General features: G+C 42.3%; 1 protein-coding gene across 2 annotated transcripts in view; it reads right to left on the bottom strand.

Annotated features, from left to right (window-relative positions):
* Positions 1–24,048, bottom strand: part of APBB1IP (amyloid beta precursor protein binding family B member 1 interacting protein) — a 137,221-nt gene that overhangs the window by 50,728 nt on the left and 62,445 nt on the right. For both annotated transcript variants that reach the window (XM_066585670.1, XM_066585671.1), the window contains exons 3-4: positions 5,795–5,882; positions 3,813–4,087 (exon numbers count right to left, since the gene is read on the bottom strand). In XM_066585670.1, coding sequence (XP_066441767.1) covers positions 3,813–4,087; positions 5,795–5,882 — 363 coding nt within the window. The remainder of the gene's footprint in view (positions 1–3,812; positions 4,088–5,794; positions 5,883–24,048) is intronic.

Raw genomic sequence — 24,048 nt, 5'->3', positions numbered from 1 at the left:
TTAGCAATACAGATCTTTGTAGTGGTCTTATTTAGTATTAGTATGATGGTACAAGTTAGTTACTATATGGTGGTAGCACGTCAGCATGGTGTGTCCCTCTTTTTGTTGTTCAGAAGGTAGTATGCTGTAAACTTGGTTCTGCTATCATATTTATGCAATAGGCTCGGTTCTGGCATCGTATTTATGCAATAAGCTCGGTTCTGGCATCGCCGTTATTTATGCAGTTAGCTCAGTTCTATTATGCAAGATTTTGTTGTTTTGAAATGAAGAGGTGTATCTGAATGGATTTTTTCCGCAGATTCCGAAAATGGCCTTCAAAATTCCGTATCACGTCAGCTTTGTACCACATTTCTGAATGCCGCCCATGCTCGCAATTCGCACTGACTCATGGTTTGCTCGAATATGTTTTCCTCCATTGATTTTCGTATTTGTGGGCCTATAAAAATGCCAGCTTAGATTTTTTCAGAAGTGATTGATGGAAACTTAACTCCAAGGTACTGAAAGCATTTACTGTCCCTGCTTAAAGCTGTCATTAGAGATGAGCGAGCCTACTTGGTAGGGCAGTTACTCGAACGAGCATCGCTCTTCTTGAGTAACTGCTTAGTGATCCGAGCAGGCTCGGGTGGGCTGCCCGGGAGTGGGGGAGTGGGAGGAAGAGTGAGAGAGATCTCTCTCTCTTCCCCCTGCTCCGCTCCCCCCCCCCCCCCCCCCGCAGCCCACCCGAGCCTGCTCGGATCACTAAGCAGTTACTCAAGAAGAGCGATGCTCGTTCGAGTAACAGCCTTACCGAGTATGCTCGCTCATCTCTAGCTGTCATAAATTGCTTCATTAAGCCTAGTTATATATATAACGGTGGCAGCAGTATTTTTGAGGGATCAACCAGTGGAAGTGAAACAATGTTTTTTTTGCCAGGCATGAAGGTACTTCTGATTGGCTGTTGCTTGTTGGCCGAGCAATATTACAATCACCTTGAAATCCCCACCACAGACCATTCATGAAGCTCGTACTGCACACTCTCCAGCAGAAATGTAAGGTTTTCGTCTGTCTCTTTCATAGTCCCAGAATGTGCTACTGGAACGGATGGATGTTACTATTGTGTAATAAAACACCTCTTTAACTGGATTTGCTGGCATCCATGAACAACCTCCATTCTCCTGAATTGTAATTAATGTTGAAGTACTTCATGACTGCCGGAACGTCTTGACAATATACCAAACCGCCTTCCTCAGCAAAAAATGGAAGCAATTTTGCTTCTCGGTATCCGTACCGGGAGAATCTGGTAGTAGGACACAGTAAATTCTGAAGTCGTGATCCTAACAACTCTGATGCGTCTTTAGGTAAATTCAGATCGCGAACCAAATCATTGAGTTGATGCTGAGTAAATGGCACTGGGGTTTCATCCTCCATACTGTCTGGTTGCTACATCTCAACACTTGTATCACCATCTGAATTGGTGTTGGGGGCTTGACATTGGATGAGGATGGCACAGGGATGGATTCACTATGGGGCACTGGTCTCATGGTAGATGGCATATTGGGATATGTTACACTTAGTGGTACGGCCCATGATCTTCACTGTGCAGAAGCAGCAGTCGTCACTTGCATTTCTTGGCTCACGCCGCACCATGGGGACACTGAACGGCACTGATTCTCTTTTTCCACATTTCCAGTTCCTCAACCCCTCCACACATGCAGGGCATACTTTGTGAGGAGCCCACACTTTGTTCTCATCTGCTAGTTTAATCCCAAAGTATTGAAAATAAGCATTTTTCACAAAAGGCGTAATATTTTGCCGGTTTTCCTGTCGTATAACAGCCACATATGTAGCAAAATATATCTGGATGATTGACACAACCACATGAAGCCATTGTACACGCCACGAAGAAACACCCGAACGGTCACTATAAAGAAAGAAGGGTGTGGCGGCGTGAGGTATGAGTTGTACTAGCGGGCCAAGATTACTGCCTCCCACGTTTAGGCTTTGTGAGTGCGGCGAATCTTGACACGATACAGATAAGTCAATTTCATTTTCGTATCAGCTATGTATTTATGTTCATCTGTTCCTTGCACATTCATTCCATCCCTCCAGAGAACATTTTCTCACGTTGCAAACATTGTCCTATATCAATGTCATTAAAGAAATTACGTTTGTTTTTTAATTTTCACATTTTCGTGATTTGTGAAAAAACCTGACATGACACGAAATTTGGAAGGTCATTTTCAGAATCTGCGGAAAAATACATTCAAAGACACAACTTTATTTAAAAACAACAGACAAAAGCTCGGTTTCTGGTATCATCTCTATCTATCTATCTCATATCTATCTATCTCCTATCTATCTCATATCTATCTCCTATCTATCTATCTATCTATCTATCTATCTATCTATCTATCTATCTATCTATCTATCTATCTATCTATCTCCTATCTATCTATCTATCTATCTATCTATCTATCTATCTATCTATCTATCTATCATATCTATGCAGTAAGGCAGTAAGCTCGGTTCTGGTATCATATCTATCTATCTATCTATCTATCTATCTATCTATCTATCATATCTATGCAGTAAGGCAGTAAGCTCGGTTCTGGTATCATATCTATCTATCTATCTATCTATCTATCTATCTATCATATCTATGCAGTAAGGCAGTAAGCTCGGTTCTGGTATCATATCTATCTATCTATCTATCTATCTATCTATCTATCTATCTATCTATCTATCTATCTATCTATCTATCATATCTATGCAGTAAGGCAGTAAGCTCGGTTCTGGTATCATATCTATCTATCTATCTATCTATCTATCTATCATATCTATGCAGTAAGGCAGTAAGCTCGGTTCTGGTATCATATCTATCTATCTATCTATCTATCTATCTATCTATCATATCTATGCAGTAAGGCAGTAAGCTCGGTTCTGGTATCATATCTATCTATCTATCTATCTATCTATCATATCTATGCAGTAAGGCAGTAAGCTCGGTTCTGGTATCATATCTATGCAAGTACACATTTTTTAGGCATTTTATCTATATTAAAAGTGTTTCTGTGGGGAAAAATGCATATTCTTTTAAAGGATTTCTTTTTCTTTCACCTCAACTTTATTGAACCTTTTTTGACATTTGTTTCAGTCCCTGAAGGGAACTTGAAAATGCGATCGTTCAATCCCTAGGATAGTACACTGCATTACTTATGTAGTGCATTCTACTAAGCCTATAACATCAGCCTATTAGATTCTGTGGGAGGCGGGCCTAATAGGCTGAGTTACATGGCAGACATGGAGGCTTTTGTCAGGCTTCCGGCTGCCATGGGAACCCATTGGTACCATACTGTAGTGTGCCCATGTGGGTGACAGAGCCCCCTCCCAATGTCATCTGCTTACATGCTGCCTTTGCTATTGATTGTGGCTTGCAAGGTGTTAAACTGCCGGGATCTGAGGCTTCTCTGTTCCTAGCTGTTAGAGCAGGAGCCTGGCTGTCAGTGGTCAGCCAAGCCACCGCCTCAAAAAGATGAATGTGCAAAGTTAAAGCCGATTAGTGAGGTTAGTAAAAAGTGTATTGGCCGTCACTGAGGGGTTGCGCTTTAGTTCAGCTAGGATGCCTATACATGCTACGGGTAATCTACTCTAACTGCACGCACATTACCGGGCAGCACATGGACTTGCCAAACGTGGCCTGACTAGTTTCGGTCATCCACATGAGTATATCATCCGTAGTGTGTATAGGCATCCTGATGAAGGCACTTGACATGGGAAACGTTCACATAGTTACTCATGCACAAGTTAGTCGAATGCCCCTTCATCTTCTTTACCTGAGTCTTCGGCTCTTCCGGATCACACGGTGGAGGAGGGAGATCCATTTCCCATGAACTAGGGGGCGGTGGTGGGAGAGAGGACAAGTCATCTATCGAGCCTCCGGGTAAATTATCATAATGATGATAAGCATTGTTGGAGGTGCCTACGGTAGGAAGGGGAGGTGCGCTATCGTAGCTTTGACTGTTCTCTTTCAGCTCAGCATCTTTGCCGTCAGCCAGGAGGTCGGCCACGAGAGCGTCCAGATCGTTGTCTTCAAGGGCGCCAAGTGACTCTGTGAAGTAATTAGAAATATGCGCCATTTTAGTTATCTGTCAACATTCTGTTAAATGCAACATAAAGGGGTTTCCAGCAGATAAACGGGAATATTGGTATAATGAAAAGTTGTACAATTTTCGAATATACTTTGATGTCGACTTCCGATATGTTGCAGGGACTTGACTGACTGTCTGACATCACCGACTGAGAGTGAGCGGTAGGGCCACCCACTCCGCGTTGGGAGCTGGACCTAATAAGAGCCCGTCTGAGCAAAAGAAGGCGAGTATGGGAAAAGACATAGGGAGAGAGTCAGTGGAGCCGCGGCGGTGGTGCTACATATTTAGCAAAGTTTAACTTGACAATGTTAACTTTTTGCAACAATTATCTTAAGCCTTTCACAACCACCAACATTAAATTACGTCAGGTGATCGTGAAAGGTGGATGGAGTGGTCTCCGGAGCCGAGTCCGCTCCATAGGTGGCGGCTATCAGCAGTTTCTGACAGTTGCCAGTAATTGCCACAATCAGAGTTAGCTCTGATTCCGGACAGGTGAGTATAGGGTCTCTGGCCGGCATGAGGCCTAAAAAGGAAGGCAGAAAGAAGCAATTAAAACCGCTTCTGTCTCCTCCTTCAGGCCCTTCACAGTATAAGACAACTAAAATATAACTTTTATTTAAGAATATTTATAAAACAATTAGGGCTAAGACAAACCAGACATACATAGAGACAGAGAACAGAGATGGTCAGCGTGGGTAGATAAAAAGGTAGTAGTACCCAAACTAAACTTGTAGATACTTGAGACTAGGTGGTTGCTAATATGATGTGAGATGATCTTAGATTGTGACAGTAACAATCATTGATACGTAAGCTACACATACATGTGGAGTATAGATTACTTAAGATAGTGTCACAGGATAAATTCATTCAGTAGTCAACAGAGCTCAAGCTCCAAAATTAGAGGTATGTGGTTTATGTGGCTAGGTGCGATACCAAGCAACAATTCATAAGCCACTCACCACATAGGTAAAAGTACCCTCAAAGAGCGTGGTGTTGACAATAATTCGAATGACAGCAGAGGCTGACTAAATTCAACAGTCAGCAGCGCTGGACTTCAGTATTGAAGATGTAAAAAGAAAAATCCAAGGATCTCATATATTTAAGAAGCGACCCACACCAATATCTAGATGATAAGAGTAACGCCAAAAGTAGATGAAGATCTCAAATTTTAGGTATTTTTTAGAAACTCAAGGACCCGTCTAACTGGGGAGGTAATGGTGTCTCCTCAGTTTTCTGGGGGTATCATAACCTCATAAGCACTTGAGAAGGAGAGTAGTCCTCTCAGATGGATTAATGTCTCCTCCTTCAGGTCCCCGGCTGCGTCTGACAGCCGAGAACCCAACCCGGTCCTTCTATATTGCAGGAAGAGGAACTTTAAGTCCACGCCGACTTTTTACTATGGTGTAAGGGTGAAGCCCAGGACCGAGCGCCGTAATAGCTACATGCAGATGCACAAGTGATGCTTATAATAACCACATACAAATGTCAGAAACCCACAACAGCCACGTAGATTTATGATCCGGGTTTTCATTGGAACCGGGTTTGAAAAAACTCTGATGCAGATTTGTGCTTTGTGAACAGAGTCTTAAAGTAACATGACTGCTGAACAAAAGCCAAGAGCCAAGGGATGCATTAAATGTGCGGCATGTTGATGCCAGAGTACCTACCACTTAAGTCCTTGAACCCGAAGGAAAAGTTCATCTCTGTTTCTGCCCCGATGGCTTCCGCAGGCGGCTCAGGTTTTGGCCCCAGACTCTGGGAATGCACAAATGAACACAACAAACTTTAGACGTCAAACAATTTGGAATCAAACAAAAGGGAATCCTTCAGAATAAACATCCTGCGTCGGGGCTGTCCAAACGGAGCTGCGAGTCACCGGCACTGCGCTGCGCCGGCCTCTTCCCGCTGGCATCGCCTACAGTGACAGCTCTCTCCCTATGCACCAACAGGAAGACAGCTGTCACTCTAGGTGATGGGGGGCGCTATTCTAAGAGTACGTTCACATGGCGGAATCTGATGTGGATTTCTCTGCACAGATTCTACCTTTACAGCTGCGGTATACATATATGGCTATTTTGCTATAGATTTTGCTGCAGATCCGGTCAATGGGGAGAATCCACGTGCAGAATTTCCAGTTTGGATCTATGGAATTGTATCATAAATTCGACATGTAAGAGGTTGGTGCTGAAATACTCCCAGCTTACTGTAGACAGCAGATCAGCCGCCCTGACCGTGGCTCAGGAGTCATGCGGCGAAGCCCCACACCCTCAGGTCTGGTACGCAGTTGGGAGGGGGAGTGAAGAGTGGAGGTGCCGAATGAGCATTAGGAGTGCTAGGCACCTGTCAGCACTGTGAAGAGGTGGTGAATCAAGTCCCCCTATGCAGCACTGATGGTGGGAGCAAAAGGCATAATTTTTTGAAGCCTCAGAGGCTGTCTGAAGAGGGCTGAAGCCTCTTGATGATGACAGCGCTGACATTGGGAAGAACTGCCTCCATTATTGGGAGATGTGGTGTAGGCTAAGAAACAAGCTGCGCCACAGTTCAGCTCAGAGGGACGGCAGCGCTGGAGGGACACAGCATCTGAAGAAAGCAGCCCATTGCATCAGCACCGAAAGTGGTGGGGGCAAAGCCAGGAAGAGCCCAGCGACCACACCACTGAGAGGGGCCCTGAAGACCAAGAGGCCGAAGCGATGACGGTGCTAGGAGCCATCAAGGATCCAGACCCAGATCTGTAACAACTGCGAGACTGGTTTCTGACCAGCCAGTATGCACACTGACTGACTTTTACAGATTGTGACCAACATTGAGGGACTTGATGGACTGAGGGAGCAATCTGTTTGAGGGTGCCGTGTTGTAATCCATGGTCTGTAGAGAAATGTTTTCCATCAGAAATGAGGAGTTAGGTGATGGGTACCGTGCTTGTGATGGGACACCAGGACACGACCATGGTGCTACATGCCAGTGATGATGATCATGGTAGACAGGAGTAATGCTCTGTATAAAGTGCAGATGCTTGCACCTACTGTATGGTGCTGTAAGCTGCACTGATTGGATGGGGATCAGTAAGGAATGATGATGGGTAGTATGATGAGGGTTATTAGTGACAGCAAAGTGCCTAGCCACCCTGATAGTTCACCTATCCTGTAAGTAGGAATTGCCATTAAAACATGTAACTTCCATTTATAGTGAAGTTTATTGTTCGAAAAGATGAGAGTTGTCTCACAGTCGCGCCCCCATGCAACCTTACACTGGGCACATACCACCCACCCGTTACAACATGGCATAGTCTAGCAGGATGGCACCAGAGGTGGTGTGTGGAGGGTTGCTGTGAAAACCCCGCCCAGGGACTATGTCCTGACTATGCCAGGTTGTCAGAGGACTGGCAACGTTGGAGGAGAGTAGAATGTCAGAGGGTGGAAGGAGTTCCCCGCGCTTCCTCCACTCTACTAACAGCGGCATGGCCAATCTGGAGTGCGTCCTGAGTGCCGCTTGATAAACCCTTGCTCTCCTGGTCCGATATGCTGCTGGGAGAAGGGGATTCTGCTCAATAACAGGACTAAGTCCATGTGCGAATCTGCAAATACCTGGCAGGAATATGCGGCTCGGCAGTGGATTTCTGCAACGGCTTTAGAGGTGAAATCTGCATGCAAAACATCGGCGTCGCATTCCATCGTGTGAACGTATCATAGAGGGAACCTTGACAGGAGATAAAACCCCTTTAACAGAAGGCATCCGCCTGCTGAATCTCCGCTGACTTTCTCCCTACTGTTCTTATTTGGCGCACCGGATTGTGATCTGTGTCTCGCCGGCGCTGACATCTAGTGATCCTGACATGTGCAGCGCTCCGATGACAGCAGATAACATCGTCACTTAGAGGCTGGGAACAGAAGCATATAGGAGATATTTTAGATGTGTCCTTATTGTGTCGCCGTGAATCACTGCTGAGTCCACAAATGTCTTCATTGCCTGAAATGTCAGCGCTACGACTGGTAATAACTGGTGCCGCTCGGGGTACCGACTCACCAAACTATAAGTGTTATTCACAAAGGGGATGTGGCATCAGGAAATGACCTCTCGTAGAAATCAAGTTTTTATGTTAAACATAGTTTTGGAATTTTGGGGGATTTTTTTTTTTTTTACATTTTTGATGTCATGATCTAGATTTTACCAACATCCTGTGTTCTCTATATATAGGTGTCCCCTCTCAGTATAATCTTGTCTGTGATGATAATGAGATGACGGCTGAGAAGTTTTATGGAACAGGAAGTGTCAGACTATTATTAGGCTTAGTGGTCAGTGTGCAGGGAGGGGGAGGAGGTGAGCTGTGACTATTGTGAATGGTGGATCCTGTGTTCTCTATATATAGGTCACATCTCAGTGTAATCTTGCCTGTGATGATAATGAGATGATGGCTGAGAAGTTTTCTCTATAGAACAGGAAGTGTCAAACTATTATTGGGCTTAGTGGTCAGTGTGCAGGGAGGAGAGGAGGTGAGTTGTGACTATGGTGAATGGTGGATCCTGTGTTATCTATATACAGGTGTCACCTCTCAGTGTAATCCTGTGTGTGATGATAATGAGATGACGGCTGAGGCGTTTTTTTTCTACAGAACAGGAAGTGTTGTGGAATTGTGCTGAATAAGGAGGATGCTAGGGACTACAGGTTGGAGGATGGGAGTAGTGGTCTCCTGAGGTGGGAGGTCCAGAAGCTGAATTGAATCATTAGAGGCCTTGTTGCATATGATGGCTCAGCGGGTGGCACTGGAGGGAACATTGTGGACCCAGGACTTCTCCCTTGTGTCAGGTCCGCCGCGATCTACGGAACTCAGGGAAGAGTGGGTGATAGCGCCCTCAAGGCACAGCCCCAGCCCAAGGTGCAGCCTGGACGTGGCAGCCGGCCAGAGATGAGGCCAGCTTGTGGGCTGCAAGTGGCTAGTGTTCATTTTCCTGCTCTTTCAGCTCCTCCGACTCCTGAAGCCCCCGTGTGGGGAGCAGCTTGATGAGTCCCTCCAGGAGGCGTCCTCTGCCCTTTCCCTTGGGACTAACCCCCTATTCAGGACACAGGACTGTGCGGTGGCCGATATGCAGAGGTGGTCGCTCGGTCACAGGGGCAGTCTGAGAGGGAAGTTGTGCACAACATCTTGCAGGATTACATCCAAGCGGCCATTGCTTCGTTGTTGGCTGCATTTTGCCCACCTCCTATTGGGCATGCAGGACAGCCTGTTCTCACACTGGTGCCAGGGCATGTTGGGGACGCAGCTTTTTGCAGTGTGGTTATGGCTCAGGGGAGATAGGGGATTTCTATTGGACACTGCTCTCTTGCCTCGTCTGGCCCCTGTCTTGCAGTTTTTGGGGAGAATTGTCTTTGCCTGGGGAGATGGCACAGAGGCGGAGCACTGATACCATGTTAGAGCAGGGGCCCTCCCAACAGGCGCCTTCAGGGTGCCATCTGAGGGTCCAGTGAATTCCAACGTCAAGGAGGTTCCCTCAGGACTCCTAAGGACACCTCCTCAGATAAAGGACCTTTTACAGGCAACGATTCGCTCAAAATTAATTAAAACAGCTGAAAGTGAGCGATAAAGTGAACGCGGGCAGTCGTGCACTAATCATTCACTTTTCTTTTGCCGCTGAACCTAAACCCACATAAAAACCATTGTGCAGCTGCTGAAAACTCTTTCCATTTGAATGGAATTTGTTCAGTCTTTTGAGCAACTGCAGGATGTTCTTTTTGCTTTGCATACACAATGAGTACATTGTTTACTTATGCTGGGAGAAGACAATGGAATCCTGCCAGCCAGATAATCCCTCACATAAACACATGCCCAGCTGAGCAAACAAATGCTACTGAGTTTACTTTAGCTAATGAGGGAAATAGAGTCATTATCTGTGCGTGTAATTTTATGCAAAAAAGTCGTCAATTCAGCCAATCGTGATAATCAGTGCATCTAAAAGGGCCTTATGGCCGGTTTAACATGACTGGATTTGAATTGCGGAATCTGTGATCAGCATTCACGTGGACTTTCCACGGTAAAACGCATGCATTATTGTGTATTCCATGAGTGGAAGAAAAATCGCAGCATGCTCTATTTTGTCGCGGAATCCACTCAGACGACCTCCATTGATGTCAATGAAGGCATTCGACCCAAAGTCCAAACGCACTTACACTGCATATGGGCTGCCGGTATCCGTGTCATCACTAGGTGACGGGGCGGGAAATGTAAAAAACAAAAAAGAAAAACCTGTTCTGCACATGACCACCTGCAAGCCTCTGCAGTCATGCGCAATTCAATTAATTACAGAATGCAGGGTCACCGGCCAAACTCACAGCCAGAATGCGCTGTGAGCCTCCTGCATGTGGAATCCTACCAGGTCATGTGAGCCAGGCCTAAGAAAACCTTAGTTGATGCATGGCTTAATCCAGAAACAGTGTCTTGAAGAGACTTTATCTCCTTCCTTAAGGAGTTTTTTGAGTGTCAGCAAGAAAAAGCGGTTGTTACTCCTGTCACCATACGGGTCACCAGGAGCATACAGGAGGATCTGCACATTTGGTGGGTCTTCCTATAGACTTTTAATAGTCAAACGGCTTGTCAAGACAGAGATTACTAGTGTTGATTTCGACCTAGTGATATGATGTTGGTTTTGTGGCAGTTTTTTGTGCCCATTGGTGCAGGGCACCCTGGCAGGAATCTTGGATGCGCCTTGGTTTAACAAAGAATTTAACACTGTTGGAGTTGTTTCCTATATGTGTTGCAGTTGAGTTGTGGGGCAGTTGCATGGCAAATATATGCATCCTCTTCTGGATGAATAGTATAGCGGTCGTACAGGTGGTGAACAGGCTTTCTTCAGGCCCTCTGCCAGTGTTGGCCTTGTTGCACCATTCAGTGCTAAAATGCTTACAGTTAAACATATGGGTCCGGTCGGCCCATGTCTCCAGTGTTCACAATGAAACGGCTGATGTTTTGTCTCGTATCCAGATGTTGACCTTTCGGGAGCTGCGTCCAATTGAGGACCGTCATGTTTGCCCCAAGCACTTATGGGCCATCGTCAAGAGCAACTTGTAGAGCTGCTATAAAATTCAGTGGCAGGATCAAGCAAAAGCATGGAGACCTTGGTTGGATAACGCAGGCAGCAAATTTCCAATGGGTAACTCTCAACACCTGTAAGTTACATTAGATTACCTGCTTCATGTTCTCCAATCCGGTGTATCTTCCTCAGTTTCTAGCAAACATATATCAGGCATCGTGTTCATGTTAAAGCTGTGGGGTTTCCACGATGTCACAAAACATTTTGTCATGAGCCAGATGCTCAAGGGCTGGAAAAGGGAGTCGGGTGGTCGGGATAAGAGGCATCCTGTGTCGTTCGATTAACTTACCAAACTTTTAACGGCAGTTCCAACGGTCAGCTCAGACGCCTAAAAGTGTTCTTTGTTTGGGCAGGTTTTTCTCTTGTGTTTTTTGGTGCGCTATGCATCAGTGAGCTGGTCACGCCTGGTTCTTAAAAGCCAGGTGGTTTTCTGTTTTCAGATGTTCTTTTAGTGGAGAATGGCTTTAAGTTGTGCGAGAAACATTTCCCAAGACAGACAAGGAGGGTAGAGATGGCTGGTTAATTGTTGGGGGCATTGATGGGGAATTTTGGCCAGCGTATTCAGTTAAAGGTTTTTGTGAATGTTGAGCAACCAGTTCTCAGTTTTTAGATCATTTCGATGGTTGTCCACTGACATGTTTTCAATTTTGTGCCATTTTTAGGAAGTATTTGCTGCATATATGTCTGTCCACTCCAGAATTCGGAACGCATTTGTTCCAGATCAGGCCGGCTACAGAGGCTGACAGGCTGGTAGAGCAAGCAATAGAGCAGTTGGGCAAGTAGAGTTCAGACAGCTTCCATTCTTATGTTCGTCCTGACCTGGTTTTAAGTTAGTGTGTTATGTTGTTTTGCTTTGTGTTTTTGTATTAGTGAACCCTGTACAAGTTTGGATATTCAGGCACTCCTTCGTTTATTGGGCAGCTAGAAGAGTGGAACATCGCCCTATTGGAGTCAACTTGCGGCTGTCCTCTGTGCAGGTGCATTGGCATGGCATGCGGGTCTATGGTGGGTTCAGATGTGCCACAGATAATCTCTGCTTGCAAAGATATTAGGCCCTTAGCAGTCTTAATTTTTCATGCTGGGGGCAATGATCTGGGTCGAACCAAGTTGGCAGTATTGCTGCCGCTTATCAAGACTGATTTGTAGCAGATTAAGCAATTGCTACCTGAATGTCTTTAAGTGTGGTTTGAGGTCAGAGCCTGGAAGCACTGGCACGGGACCAGAGACCCAGCGGCTCTGGAGAGATTGCAGAGACTGTTAAATGTTCATATGTCCCAATTTGTCAGATCCTTGGGGAAGTATGTCCCTTTGTCACCGTGGGCACAAGGAGATAATAGTGACCATCTTGCAGCTAATGGGGTACATTTGAATATTTTCTTATCACATTAGCAGGACAGAGTGGAAAGAGCTTTGGAGGTCTTGTGTGAGGATGGCAGGAGAGCTGATGGATGCTCATCGGCTTTCTCCATGGCGGTTGTTGCTGCCCTGAAGACGGTCATCATCCCTATCTTTGTGTAAGATTTGTGCCCCCGTGTGAAGGCAGCCTAAGTCATCTGTGTTAGGCCCTTGGAGAAGGTGAGGTGGTGATATGGGTCTCAGACTATCATAAGGCTAAGTGGTCGGTGAGAGAACAGCAAGATTTTGTTTAAAAATATATCTATTTGTGCCACTGAAAATAAAAAAAAGCAAAAGTTCTTAAAATACATGTTTAACATAAAAGCTTGATTCATACAAAAGGTAATTTTCTTTTGACACATTCCCTTTTGGTGACATGAAGACCAGAAAATATGTCAGGCCCGTTATCAGCACATACCTCTAGAGAACCTTTAGAAAGATTACAGCAGATAGATATGGGAGAGTGATATCGGGCCATAAAACTTGGCATGGCATCGCGCTTGTGAAGGTGTGATTTACCTGCGGATGCCAGGTGATTTTCAGATAAAACCGCCTCACATCACATCTGAGAAGTTTCACTCATCTCGTGTCAGCTTCATTCGCGATAGGGGATTGAAAGTCTGAATTAAATGGGAAACTTTGCATCTCACTTACATGCACATCAAACTGCCATGTGAGGCAATAAAGATATAATTGAAATCAATGGGTGATGCGTTCCGAGAAACACGAAAAGTTAGCGTGTGCCATCGTTCATGTATATGACTCCATTCAAAAGAAGACGTTCATATTGGCACAAGATTTGTGCATTTTGCAAATCTAGCGTGATTTTCTCAGCAGTGTGAAGCCGGCCATAGAGAGAGATAGAGATATGAGATAAATAGATAGATAGGAGATAGATAGATAGATAGATAGATAGATAGATAGATAGATAGATAGATAGATAGATAGATAGATAGATATGGGATAGATAGATAGATAGATAGATAGATAGATAGATAGATAGATAGATAGATAGATAGGAGATAGATAGATAGATAGATAGATAGATAGATATGGGATAGATAGATAGATAGATAGATAGATAGATAGATAGATATGAGATAAATAGATAGATAATAGATAGATAGATAGATAGATAGATAGATAGATAGATAGATAGATAGATAGATATGAGATAGATAGATAGATAGATAGATAGATGGATAGGAGATAGATAGGAGATAGATAGATAGATAGATAGATAGATAGATAGATATGAGATAGATAGATAGATAGATATGAGATAGATAGATAGATATGAGATAAATAGATAGATAATAGATAGATAGATAGATAGATAGATAGATAGATAGATAGATAGATAGATAGATAGATAGATGTGAGGTAGATAGATATGAGATAGATAGATAGATAGATAGATAGGAGATAGATAGATATGAGATAGATAGATATGAGATAGATAGATAGATAGATAGATAGATATGAGATAGATATGATAGATAGATAGATAGATAGATAGATATGAGATAGATATGATAGATACGATAGATAGATAGATAGGTATGAGATACATAGATAAATAGATAGATATGAGATAGATAGACATAGGCGTAGCGCCACGGGTTGCTGGGGTCGCCATGGCGACCCAGCCCCTGCGCTCACGGGGCCCCGAGGCCACCCTCCACCATACCCACATGCACATTCAGTGCATTAATGGCTGGCTGGTCTGTCTGCAGCAAGATTGCTATCATGCGGCAGCCAGAACGGCCAGCCTGAGAGGAAGCCCGGCAGAGCAGGGAGTAACTCACATGGGCCGACAGGGGAGGAGGGAGGAAGTCATATGGGACGGCAGGGCACAGTGATTATGTGCTGCCCCCTGCTTCCTGCTGAATGGAAGCTTCTGAGTTTGCCTCTCCTGCTGCTGTCACATGGAGGAGAAGTGGACCGGGCCCTGGGGTAAGTGTATATATGTGTGTGTATCTGTCTGTCTGTCTCCCTCCTTTATCTATCTATCTATCTATCTATCTCAGTATCCGTCTGCTATCTATATACTATCTATCTATCATTCTATCTATCTATCATCTATCTGTCTGCTATCTATATACTATCTATCTATCTACTATCTCTCTGCTATCTATATACTATCTATCTATCATTCTATCTATCTATCATCTATCTATCTCATATCTGTCTGCTATCTATATACTATCTATCTATCTACTATCTATCTGCTATCTATATACTATCTATCTATCTACTATCTATCTGCTATCTATATACTATCTATCTATCATTCTATCTATCTATCATCTATCTATCTCATATCTGTCTATCTATCTCATATCTATCTAGCTATATACTATCTATCTGCTATCTATATACTATCTATTCATCTATCTATCTATCTATCTATCTATCTATCTATCTATCTATCTCATATCTATCTATCTATCTCTCTCTCTCTCTGGTACAAGTTATACATCTCCCTGGATTTACTGTATTCACACTTTACACACACTTAAAAACCGCATCCAATACACATGCAGTTTTTAATAGTGTCTGCAGCTCATTAATAACGTATGCGGTCTTTAAATTCTGCATGCAGGTTTTTTTATGTGTTTTTCTTTATTGTGGTTCTAAAGTACAACATAAACATGACCCCCCCTAAGCCCAGGTTCACACAGGGCAGATTTGCCGCGGTTCTGCCGCAGCAGATCCGCTCGCGGCCGCTAATCTCGGGATTAGCCAGCCATGTGGACAAGGTTTCTCAGAAACCGCTGCGGTAAATCCGGTTGAAACCGCGGCTGCGTCCGCCGCAGCCGCGGTTTCAAAAGAAGCAGCATGTCTGTTTACTTTTCTTTTTTTGTTTATCTACATCGCGGCCGCGCTCTCCTTTATGGGAGAGCCGGCCGCAATGGAAAAGCAAGCAGCCGGGCCACTTCAAAGCCGTCGCGGCTTAAACCGGAGCGGCGGTTCTCCCGGCGGAAATCTTGCGGTTTTTGCTGCAGCCAAACCGCGAGATTTCCGACTGGAATACGCCAAGTGTGAACCCAGCCTAAGGCCGCTCTCACACATGTTCAGAAAACGCAGCTTGAAATCGTGGCATTTTTACCGGAATTTCAAGCAGCGCTTTCGAACACAGGTTACAACGTTTGACAGCGCTTTTTAATGGACCCCATCGTTGTGAGGAGGTGTGTTAAAAACCACGAAAAAATAGAACAGACAGCTCTCGAAAATTACAGCGTTAGAAACACCGTGTTCAAGCGCAGATTTGAGTAACCTCATTAAAATCTACGGGAGTGTTATACCGCGGTTAGTACGGCGCTCGGGACACCGCGCTAATAGCGGTAAAAAGCGGTGTGTGTCTGAGTGGCCTGCGGGGCTACAAACAAATGTTCAGGAAATGCATCATGTTTGGAAAGATAACGCCAAGGGGGAGATCATGTAAGCAGCACGATCTAGATATGGGTACGGGGGCGTGTGGGGTGGAGGCCTGGGGCGGGGGCCCGAGCAGAACTTTTGCACCCGGGCCGCTGAGCCCTTATGTACGCCCCTGTAGATAGATAAATATGAGATAGATAGATATGAGATAGATAGATAGATAGATAGATAGGAGATAGATAGATAGATAGATAGATAGATAGATATGAGATAGATAGATAGATAGATAGATAGATAGGAGATAGATAGATAGATAGATAGGAGATAAATAGATAGATAGATAGATAGATATGAGATAGATAGATATGAGATAGATAGATAGATAGATAGATAGATAGATAGATAGATGGATAGGAGATAGATAGTTAGATAGATAAATAGATAGATATGAGATAGATAGATAGATAGATAGATAGATAGATAGATATGAGATAGATAGATAGATAGATATGAGATAGATAGGAGATAGATAGATAGATAGATAGATAGATAGATAGATAGATAGATAGGAGATAGATAGATAGAGACACAGATAGATATGAGATAGATAGATAGATAGATGGATAGGAGATAGATAGATAGATAGATAAATAGATAGATATGAGATAGATAGATAGATAAATAGATAGATATGAGATAGATAGATAGATATGAGATGGATAGATATGAGATAGATAGATAGATAGATGGATAGGAGATAGATAGTTAGATAGATAAATAGATAGATATGAGATGGGTAGATATGAGATAGATAGATATTAGATAGATAGATAGATAGATATGAGATAGATAGATATGAGATAGATAGATATGAGATAGATAGATATGAGATAGATAGATAGATAGATAGATAGACAGATAGGAGATAGATAGATAGATATGAGATAGATAGATATGAGATAGATAGATAGATGGATAGGAGATAGATAGTTAGATAGATAAATAGATAGATATGAGATAGATAGATAGATAGATATGAGATAGATAGATATGAGATAGATAGATAGATATGAGATAGATAGATAGATAGATAGATAGATAGATAGATAGATAGATAGGAGATAGATAGATAGATAGGAGATAGATAGATAGATATGAGATAGATAGATATGAGATAGATAGATAGATAGATAGATAGATAGATAGATAGATAGGAGATAGATAGATAGATAGATAGGAGATAGATAGATAGATAGGAGATAGATAGATAGGAGATAGATAGATAGATAGATAGATAGATAGATAGATAGGAGATAGATAGATAGATAGATAGATAGATATGAGATAGATAGATAGATAGATAGATAGATAGGAGATAGATAGGAGATAGATAGATAGATAGATAGATAGATAGATAGGAGATAGATAGATAGATAGGAGATAGATAGATAGATAGATAGGAGATAGATAGATAGGAGATAGATAGATAGATAGATAGATAGATAGATAGATAGATAGATAGATAGGAGATAGATAGATAGATAGATAGATAGATATGAGATAGATAGATAGATAGATAGATAGATAGATAGATAGGAGATAGATAGATAGATAGATAGATAGGAGATAGATAGATAGAGAGACAGATAGATATGAGATAGATAGATAGATAGATAGATGGATAGGAGATAGATAGATAGATAGATAAATAGATAGATATGAGATAAATAGATAGATATGAGATAGATAGATATGAGATAGATAGATAGATAGATAGGAGATAGATAGATAGATAGATAGATAGATAGATATGAGATAGATATGATAGATACGATAGATAGATAGATAGGTATGAGATACATAGATAAATAGATAGATATGAGATAGATAGACATAGGCGTAGCGCCACGGGTTGCTGGGGTCGCCATGGCGACCCAGCCCCTGCGCTCACGGGGCCCCGAGGCCACCCTCCACCATACCCACATGCACATTCAGTGCATTAATGGCTGGCTGGTCTGTCTGCAGCAAGATTGCTATCATGCGGCAGCCAGAACGGCCAGCCTGAGAGGAAGCCCGGCAGAGCAGGGAGTAACTCACATGGGCCGACAGGGGAGGAGGGAGGAAGTCATATGGGACGGCAGGGCACAGTGATTATGTGCTGCCCCCTGCTTCCTGCTGAATGGAAGCTTCTGAGTTTGCCTCTCCTGCTGCTGTCACATGGAGGAGAAGTGGACCGGGCCCTGGGGTAAGTGTATATATGTGTGTGTATCTGTCTGTCTGTCTCCCTCCTTTATCTATCTATCTATCTATCTATCTCAGTATCCGTCTGCTATCTATATACTATCTATCTATCATTCTATCTATCTATCATCTATCTGTCTGCTATCTATATACTATCTATCTATCTACTATCTCTCTGCTATCTATATACTATCTATCTATCATTCTATCTATCTATCATCTATCTATCTCATATCTGTCTGCTATCTATATACTATCTATCTATCTACTATCTATCTGCTATCTATATACTATCTATCTATCTACTATCTATCTGCTATCTATATACTATCTATCTATCATTCTATCTATCTATCATCTATCTATCTCATATCTGTCTATCTATCTCATATCTATCTAGCTATATACTATCTATCTGCTATCTATATACTATCTATTCATCTATCTATCTATCTATCTATCTATCTATCTATCTATCTATCTATCTATCTCATATCTATCTATCTATCTCTCTCTCTCTCTGGTACAAGTTATACATCTCCCTGGATTTACTGTATTCACACTTTACACACACTTAAAAACCGCATCCAATACACATGCAGTTTTTAATAGTGTCTGCAGCTCATTAATAACGTATGCGGTCTTTAAATTCTGCATGCAGGTTTTTTTATGTGTTTTTCTTTATTGTGGTTCTAAAGTACAACATAAACATGACCCCCCCTAAGCCCAGGTTCACACAGGGCAGATTTGCCGCGGTTCTGCCGCAGCAGATCCGCTCGCGGCCGCTAATCTCGGGATTAGCCAGCCATGTGGACAAGGTTTCTCAGAAACCGCTGCGGTAAATCCGGTTGAAACCGCGGCTGCGTCCGCCGCAGCCGCGGTTTCAAAAGAAGCAGCATGTCTGTTTACTTTTCTTTTTTTGTTTATCTACATCGCGGCCGCGCTCTCCTTTATGGGAGAGCCGGCCGCAATGGAAAAGCAAGCAGCCGGGCCACTTCAAAGCCGTCGCGGCTTAAACCGGAGCGGCGGTTCTCCCGGCGGAAATCTTGCGGTTTTTGCTGCAGCCAAACCGCGAGATTTCCGACTGGAATACGCCAAGTGTGAACCCAGCCTAAGGCCGCTCTCACACATGTTCAGAAAACGCAGCTTGAAATCGTGGCATTTTTACCGGAATTTCAAGCAGCGCTTTCGAACACAGGTTACAACGTTTGACAGCGCTTTTTAATGGACCCCATCGTTGTGAGGAGGTGTGTTAAAAACCACGAAAAAATAGAACAGACAGCTCTCGAAAATTACAGCGTTAGAAACACCGTGTTCAAGCGCAGATTTGAGTAACCTCATTAAAATCTACGGGAGTGTTATACCGCGGTTAGTACGGCGCTCGGGACACCGCGCTAATAGCGGTAAAAAGCGGTGTGTGTCTGAGTGGCCTGCGGGGCTACAAACAAATGTTCAGGAAATGCATCATGTTTGGAAAGATAACGCCAAGGGGGAGATCATGTAAGCAGCACGATCTAGATATGGGTACGGGGGCGTGTGGGGTGGAGGCCTGGGGCGGGGGCCCGAGCAGAACTTTTGCACCCGGGCCGCTGAGCCCTTATGTACGCCCCTGTAGATAGATAAATATGAGATAGATAGATATGAGATAGATAGATAGATAGATAGATAGATAGATAGATAGATAGGAGATAGATAGATAGATAGATAGATAGATAGATAGATAGATAGATAGATAGATAGATAGATATGAGATAGATAGATAGATAGATAGATAGATAGATAGATAGGAGATAGATAGATAGATAGATAGATAGGAGATAAATAGATAGATAGATAGATATGAGATAGATAGATATGAGATAGATAGATAGATAGATAGATAGATAGATAGATAGATAGATAGATGGATAGGAGATAGATAGTTAGATAGATAAATAGATAGATATGAGATAGATAGATAGATAGATAGATAGATAGATAGATAGATAGATAGATAGATAGATAGATATGAGATAGATAGATAGATAGATATGAGATAGATAGGAGATAGATAGATAGATAGATAGATAGATAGATAGGAGATAGATAGATAGAGACACAGATAGATATGAGATAGATAGATAGATAGATGGATAGGAGATAGATAGATAGATAGATAAATAGATAGATATGAGATAGATAGATAGATAAATAGATAGATATGAGATAGATAGATAGATATGAGATGGATAGATATGAGATAGATAGATAGATAGATGGATAGGAGATAGATAGTTAGATAGATAAATAGATAGATATGAGATGGGTAGATATGAGATAGATAGATATTAGATAGATAGATAGATAGATATGAGATAGATAGATATGAGATAGATAGATATGAGATAGATAGATATGAGATAGATAGATAGATAGATAGATAGACAGATAGGAGATAGATAGATAGATATGAGATAGATAGATATGAGATAGATAGATAGATGGATAGGAGATAGATAGTTAGATAGATAAATAGATAGATATGAGATAGATAGATAGATAGATATGAGATAGATAGATATGAGATAGATAGATAGATATGAGATAGATAGATAGATAGATAGATAGATAGATAGATAGATAGATAGGAGATAGATAGATAGATATGAGATAGATAGATATGAGATAGATAGATAGATAGATAGATAGATAGGAGATAGATAGATAGATAGATAGGAGATAGATAGATAGATAGGAGATAGATAGATAGGAGATAGATAGATAGATAGATAGATAGATAGGAGATAGATAGATAGATAGATAGATATGAGATAGATAGATAGATAGATAGATAGGAGATAGATAGGAGATAGATAGATAGATAGATAGATAGATAGGAGATAGATAGATAGATAGGAGATAGATAGATAGATAGATAGGAGATAGATAGATAGGAGATAGATAGATAGATAGATAGATAGATAGATAGATAGATAGATAGATAGGAGATAGATAGATAGATAGATAGATAGATAGATAGATATGAGATAGATAGATAGATAGATAGATAGATAGGAGATAGATAGATAGATAGATAGATAGGAGATAGATAGATAGAGAGACAGATAGATATGAGATAGATAGATAGATAGATAGATGGATAGGAGATAGATAGATAGATAGATAAATAGATAGATATGAGATAAATAGATAGATATGAGATAGATAGATATGAGATAGATAGATAGATAGATAGGAGATAGATAGATAGATAGATAGATATGAGATAGATATGATAGATACGATAGATAGATAGATAGGTATGAGATACATAGATAAATAGATAGATATGAGATAGATAGACATAGGCGTAGCGCCACGGGTTGCTGGGGTCGCCATGGCGACCCAGCCCCTGCGCTCACGGGGCCCCGAGGCCACCCTCCACCATACCCACATGCACATTCAGTGCATTAATGGCTGGCTGGTCTGTCTGCAGCAAGATTGCTATCATGCGGCAGCCAGAACGGCCAGCCTGAGAGGAAGCCCGGCAGAGCAGGGAGTAACTCACATGGGCCGACAGGGGAGGAGGGAGGAAGTCATATGGGACGGCAGGGCACAGTGATTATGTGCTGCCCCCTGCTTCCTGCTGAATGGAAGCTTCTGAGTTTGCCTCTCCTGCTGCTGTCACATGGAGGAGAAGTGGACCGGGCCCTGGGGTAAGTGTATATATGTGTGTGTATCTGTCTGTCTGTCTCCCTCCTTTATCTATCTATCTATCTATCTATCTCAGTATCCGTCTGCTATCTATATACTATCTATCTATCATTCTATCTATCTATCATCTATCTGTCTGCTATCTATATACTATCTATCTATCTACTATCTCTCTGCTATCTATATACTATCTATCTATCATTCTATCTATCTATCATCTATCTATCTCATATCTGTCTGCTATCTATATACTATCTATCTATCTACTATCTATCTGCTATCTATATACTATCTATCTATCTACTATCTATCTGCTATCTATATACTATCTATCTATCATTCTATCTATCTATCATCTATCTATCTCATATCTGTCTATCTATCTCATATCTATCTAGCTATATACTATCTATCTGCTATCTATATACTATCTATTCATCTATCTATCTATCTATCTATCTATCTATCTATCTATCTATCTATCTATCTATCTATCTATCTATCTATCTCATATCTATCTATCTATCTCTCTCTCTCTCTGGTACAAGTTATACATCTCCCTGGATTTACTGTATTCACACTTTACACACACTTAAAAACCGCATCCAATACACATGCAGTTTTTAATAGTGTCTGCAGCTCATTAATAACGTATGCGGTCTTTAAATTCTGCATGCAGGTTTTTTTATGTGTTTTTCTTTATTGTGGTTCTAAAGTACAACATAAACATGACCCCCCCTAAGCCCAGGTTCACACAGGGCAGATTTGCCGCGGTTCTGCCGCAGCAGATCCGCTCGCGGCCGCTAATCTCGGGATTAGCCAGCCATGTGGACAAGGTTTCTCAGAAACCGCTGCGGTAAATCCGGTTGAAACCGCGGCTGCGTCCGCCGCAGCCGCGGTTTCAAAAGAAGCAGCATGTCTGTTTACTTTTCTTTTTTTGTTTATCTACATCGCGGCCGCGCTCTCCTTTATGGGAGAGCCGGCCGCAATGGAAAAGCAAGCAGCCGGGCCACTTCAAAGCCGTCGCGGCTTAAACCGGAGCGGCGGTTCTCCCGGCGGAAATCTTGCGGTTTTTGCTGCAGCCAAACCGCGAGATTTCCGACTGGAATACGCCAAGTGTGAACCCAGCCTAAGGCCGCTCTCACACATGTTCAGAAAACGCAGCTTGAAATCGTGGCATTTTTACCGGAATTTCAAGCAGCGCTTTCGAACACAGGTTACAACGTTTGACAGCGCTTTTTAATGGACCCCATCGTTGTGAGGAGGTGTGTTAAAAACCACGAAAAAATAGAACAGACAGCTCTCGAAAATTACAGCGTTAGAAACACCGTGTTCAAGCGCAGATTTGAGTAACCTCATTAAAATCTACGGGAGTGTTATACCGCGGTTAGTACGGCGCTCGGGACACCGCGCTAATAGCGGTAAAAAGCGGTGTGTGTCTGAGTGGCCTGCGGGGCTACAAACAAATGTTCAGGAAATGCATCATGTTTGGAAAGATAACGCCAAGGGGGAGATCATGTAAGCAGCACGATCTAGATATGGGTACGGGGGCGTGTGGGGTGGAGGCCTGGGGCGGGGGCCCGAGCAGAACTTTTGCACCCGGGCCGCTGAGCCCTTATGTACGCCCCTGTAGATAGATAAATATGAGATAGATAGATATGAGATAGATAGATAGATAGATAGATAGATAGATAGATAGATAGATAGATAGGAGATAGATAGATAGATAGATAGATAGATAGATAGATAGATAGATAGATAGATATGAGATAGATAGATAGATAGATAGATAGGAGATAGATAGATAGATAGATAGATAGATAGGAGATAAATAGATAGATAGATAGATATGAGATAGATAGATATGAGATAGATAGATAGATAGATAGATAGATAGATAGATGGATAGGAGATAGATAGTTAGATAGATAAATAGATAGATATGAGATAGATAGATAGATAGATAGATAGATAGATAGATAGATATGAGATAGATAGATAGATAGATATGAGATAGATAGGAGATAGAGAGATAGATAGATAGATAGATAGGAGATAGATAGATAGAGACACAGATAGATATGAGATAGATAGATAGATAGATGGATAGGAGATAGATAGATAGATAG

Source organism: Eleutherodactylus coqui, chromosome 12 (assembly GCF_035609145.1).
Source record: "Eleutherodactylus coqui strain aEleCoq1 chromosome 12, aEleCoq1.hap1, whole genome shotgun sequence".
Lineage (NCBI taxonomy): Eukaryota > Metazoa > Chordata > Amphibia > Anura > Eleutherodactylidae > Eleutherodactylus > Eleutherodactylus coqui.
This window is presented reverse-complemented; position numbering and strand designations above follow the sequence as displayed.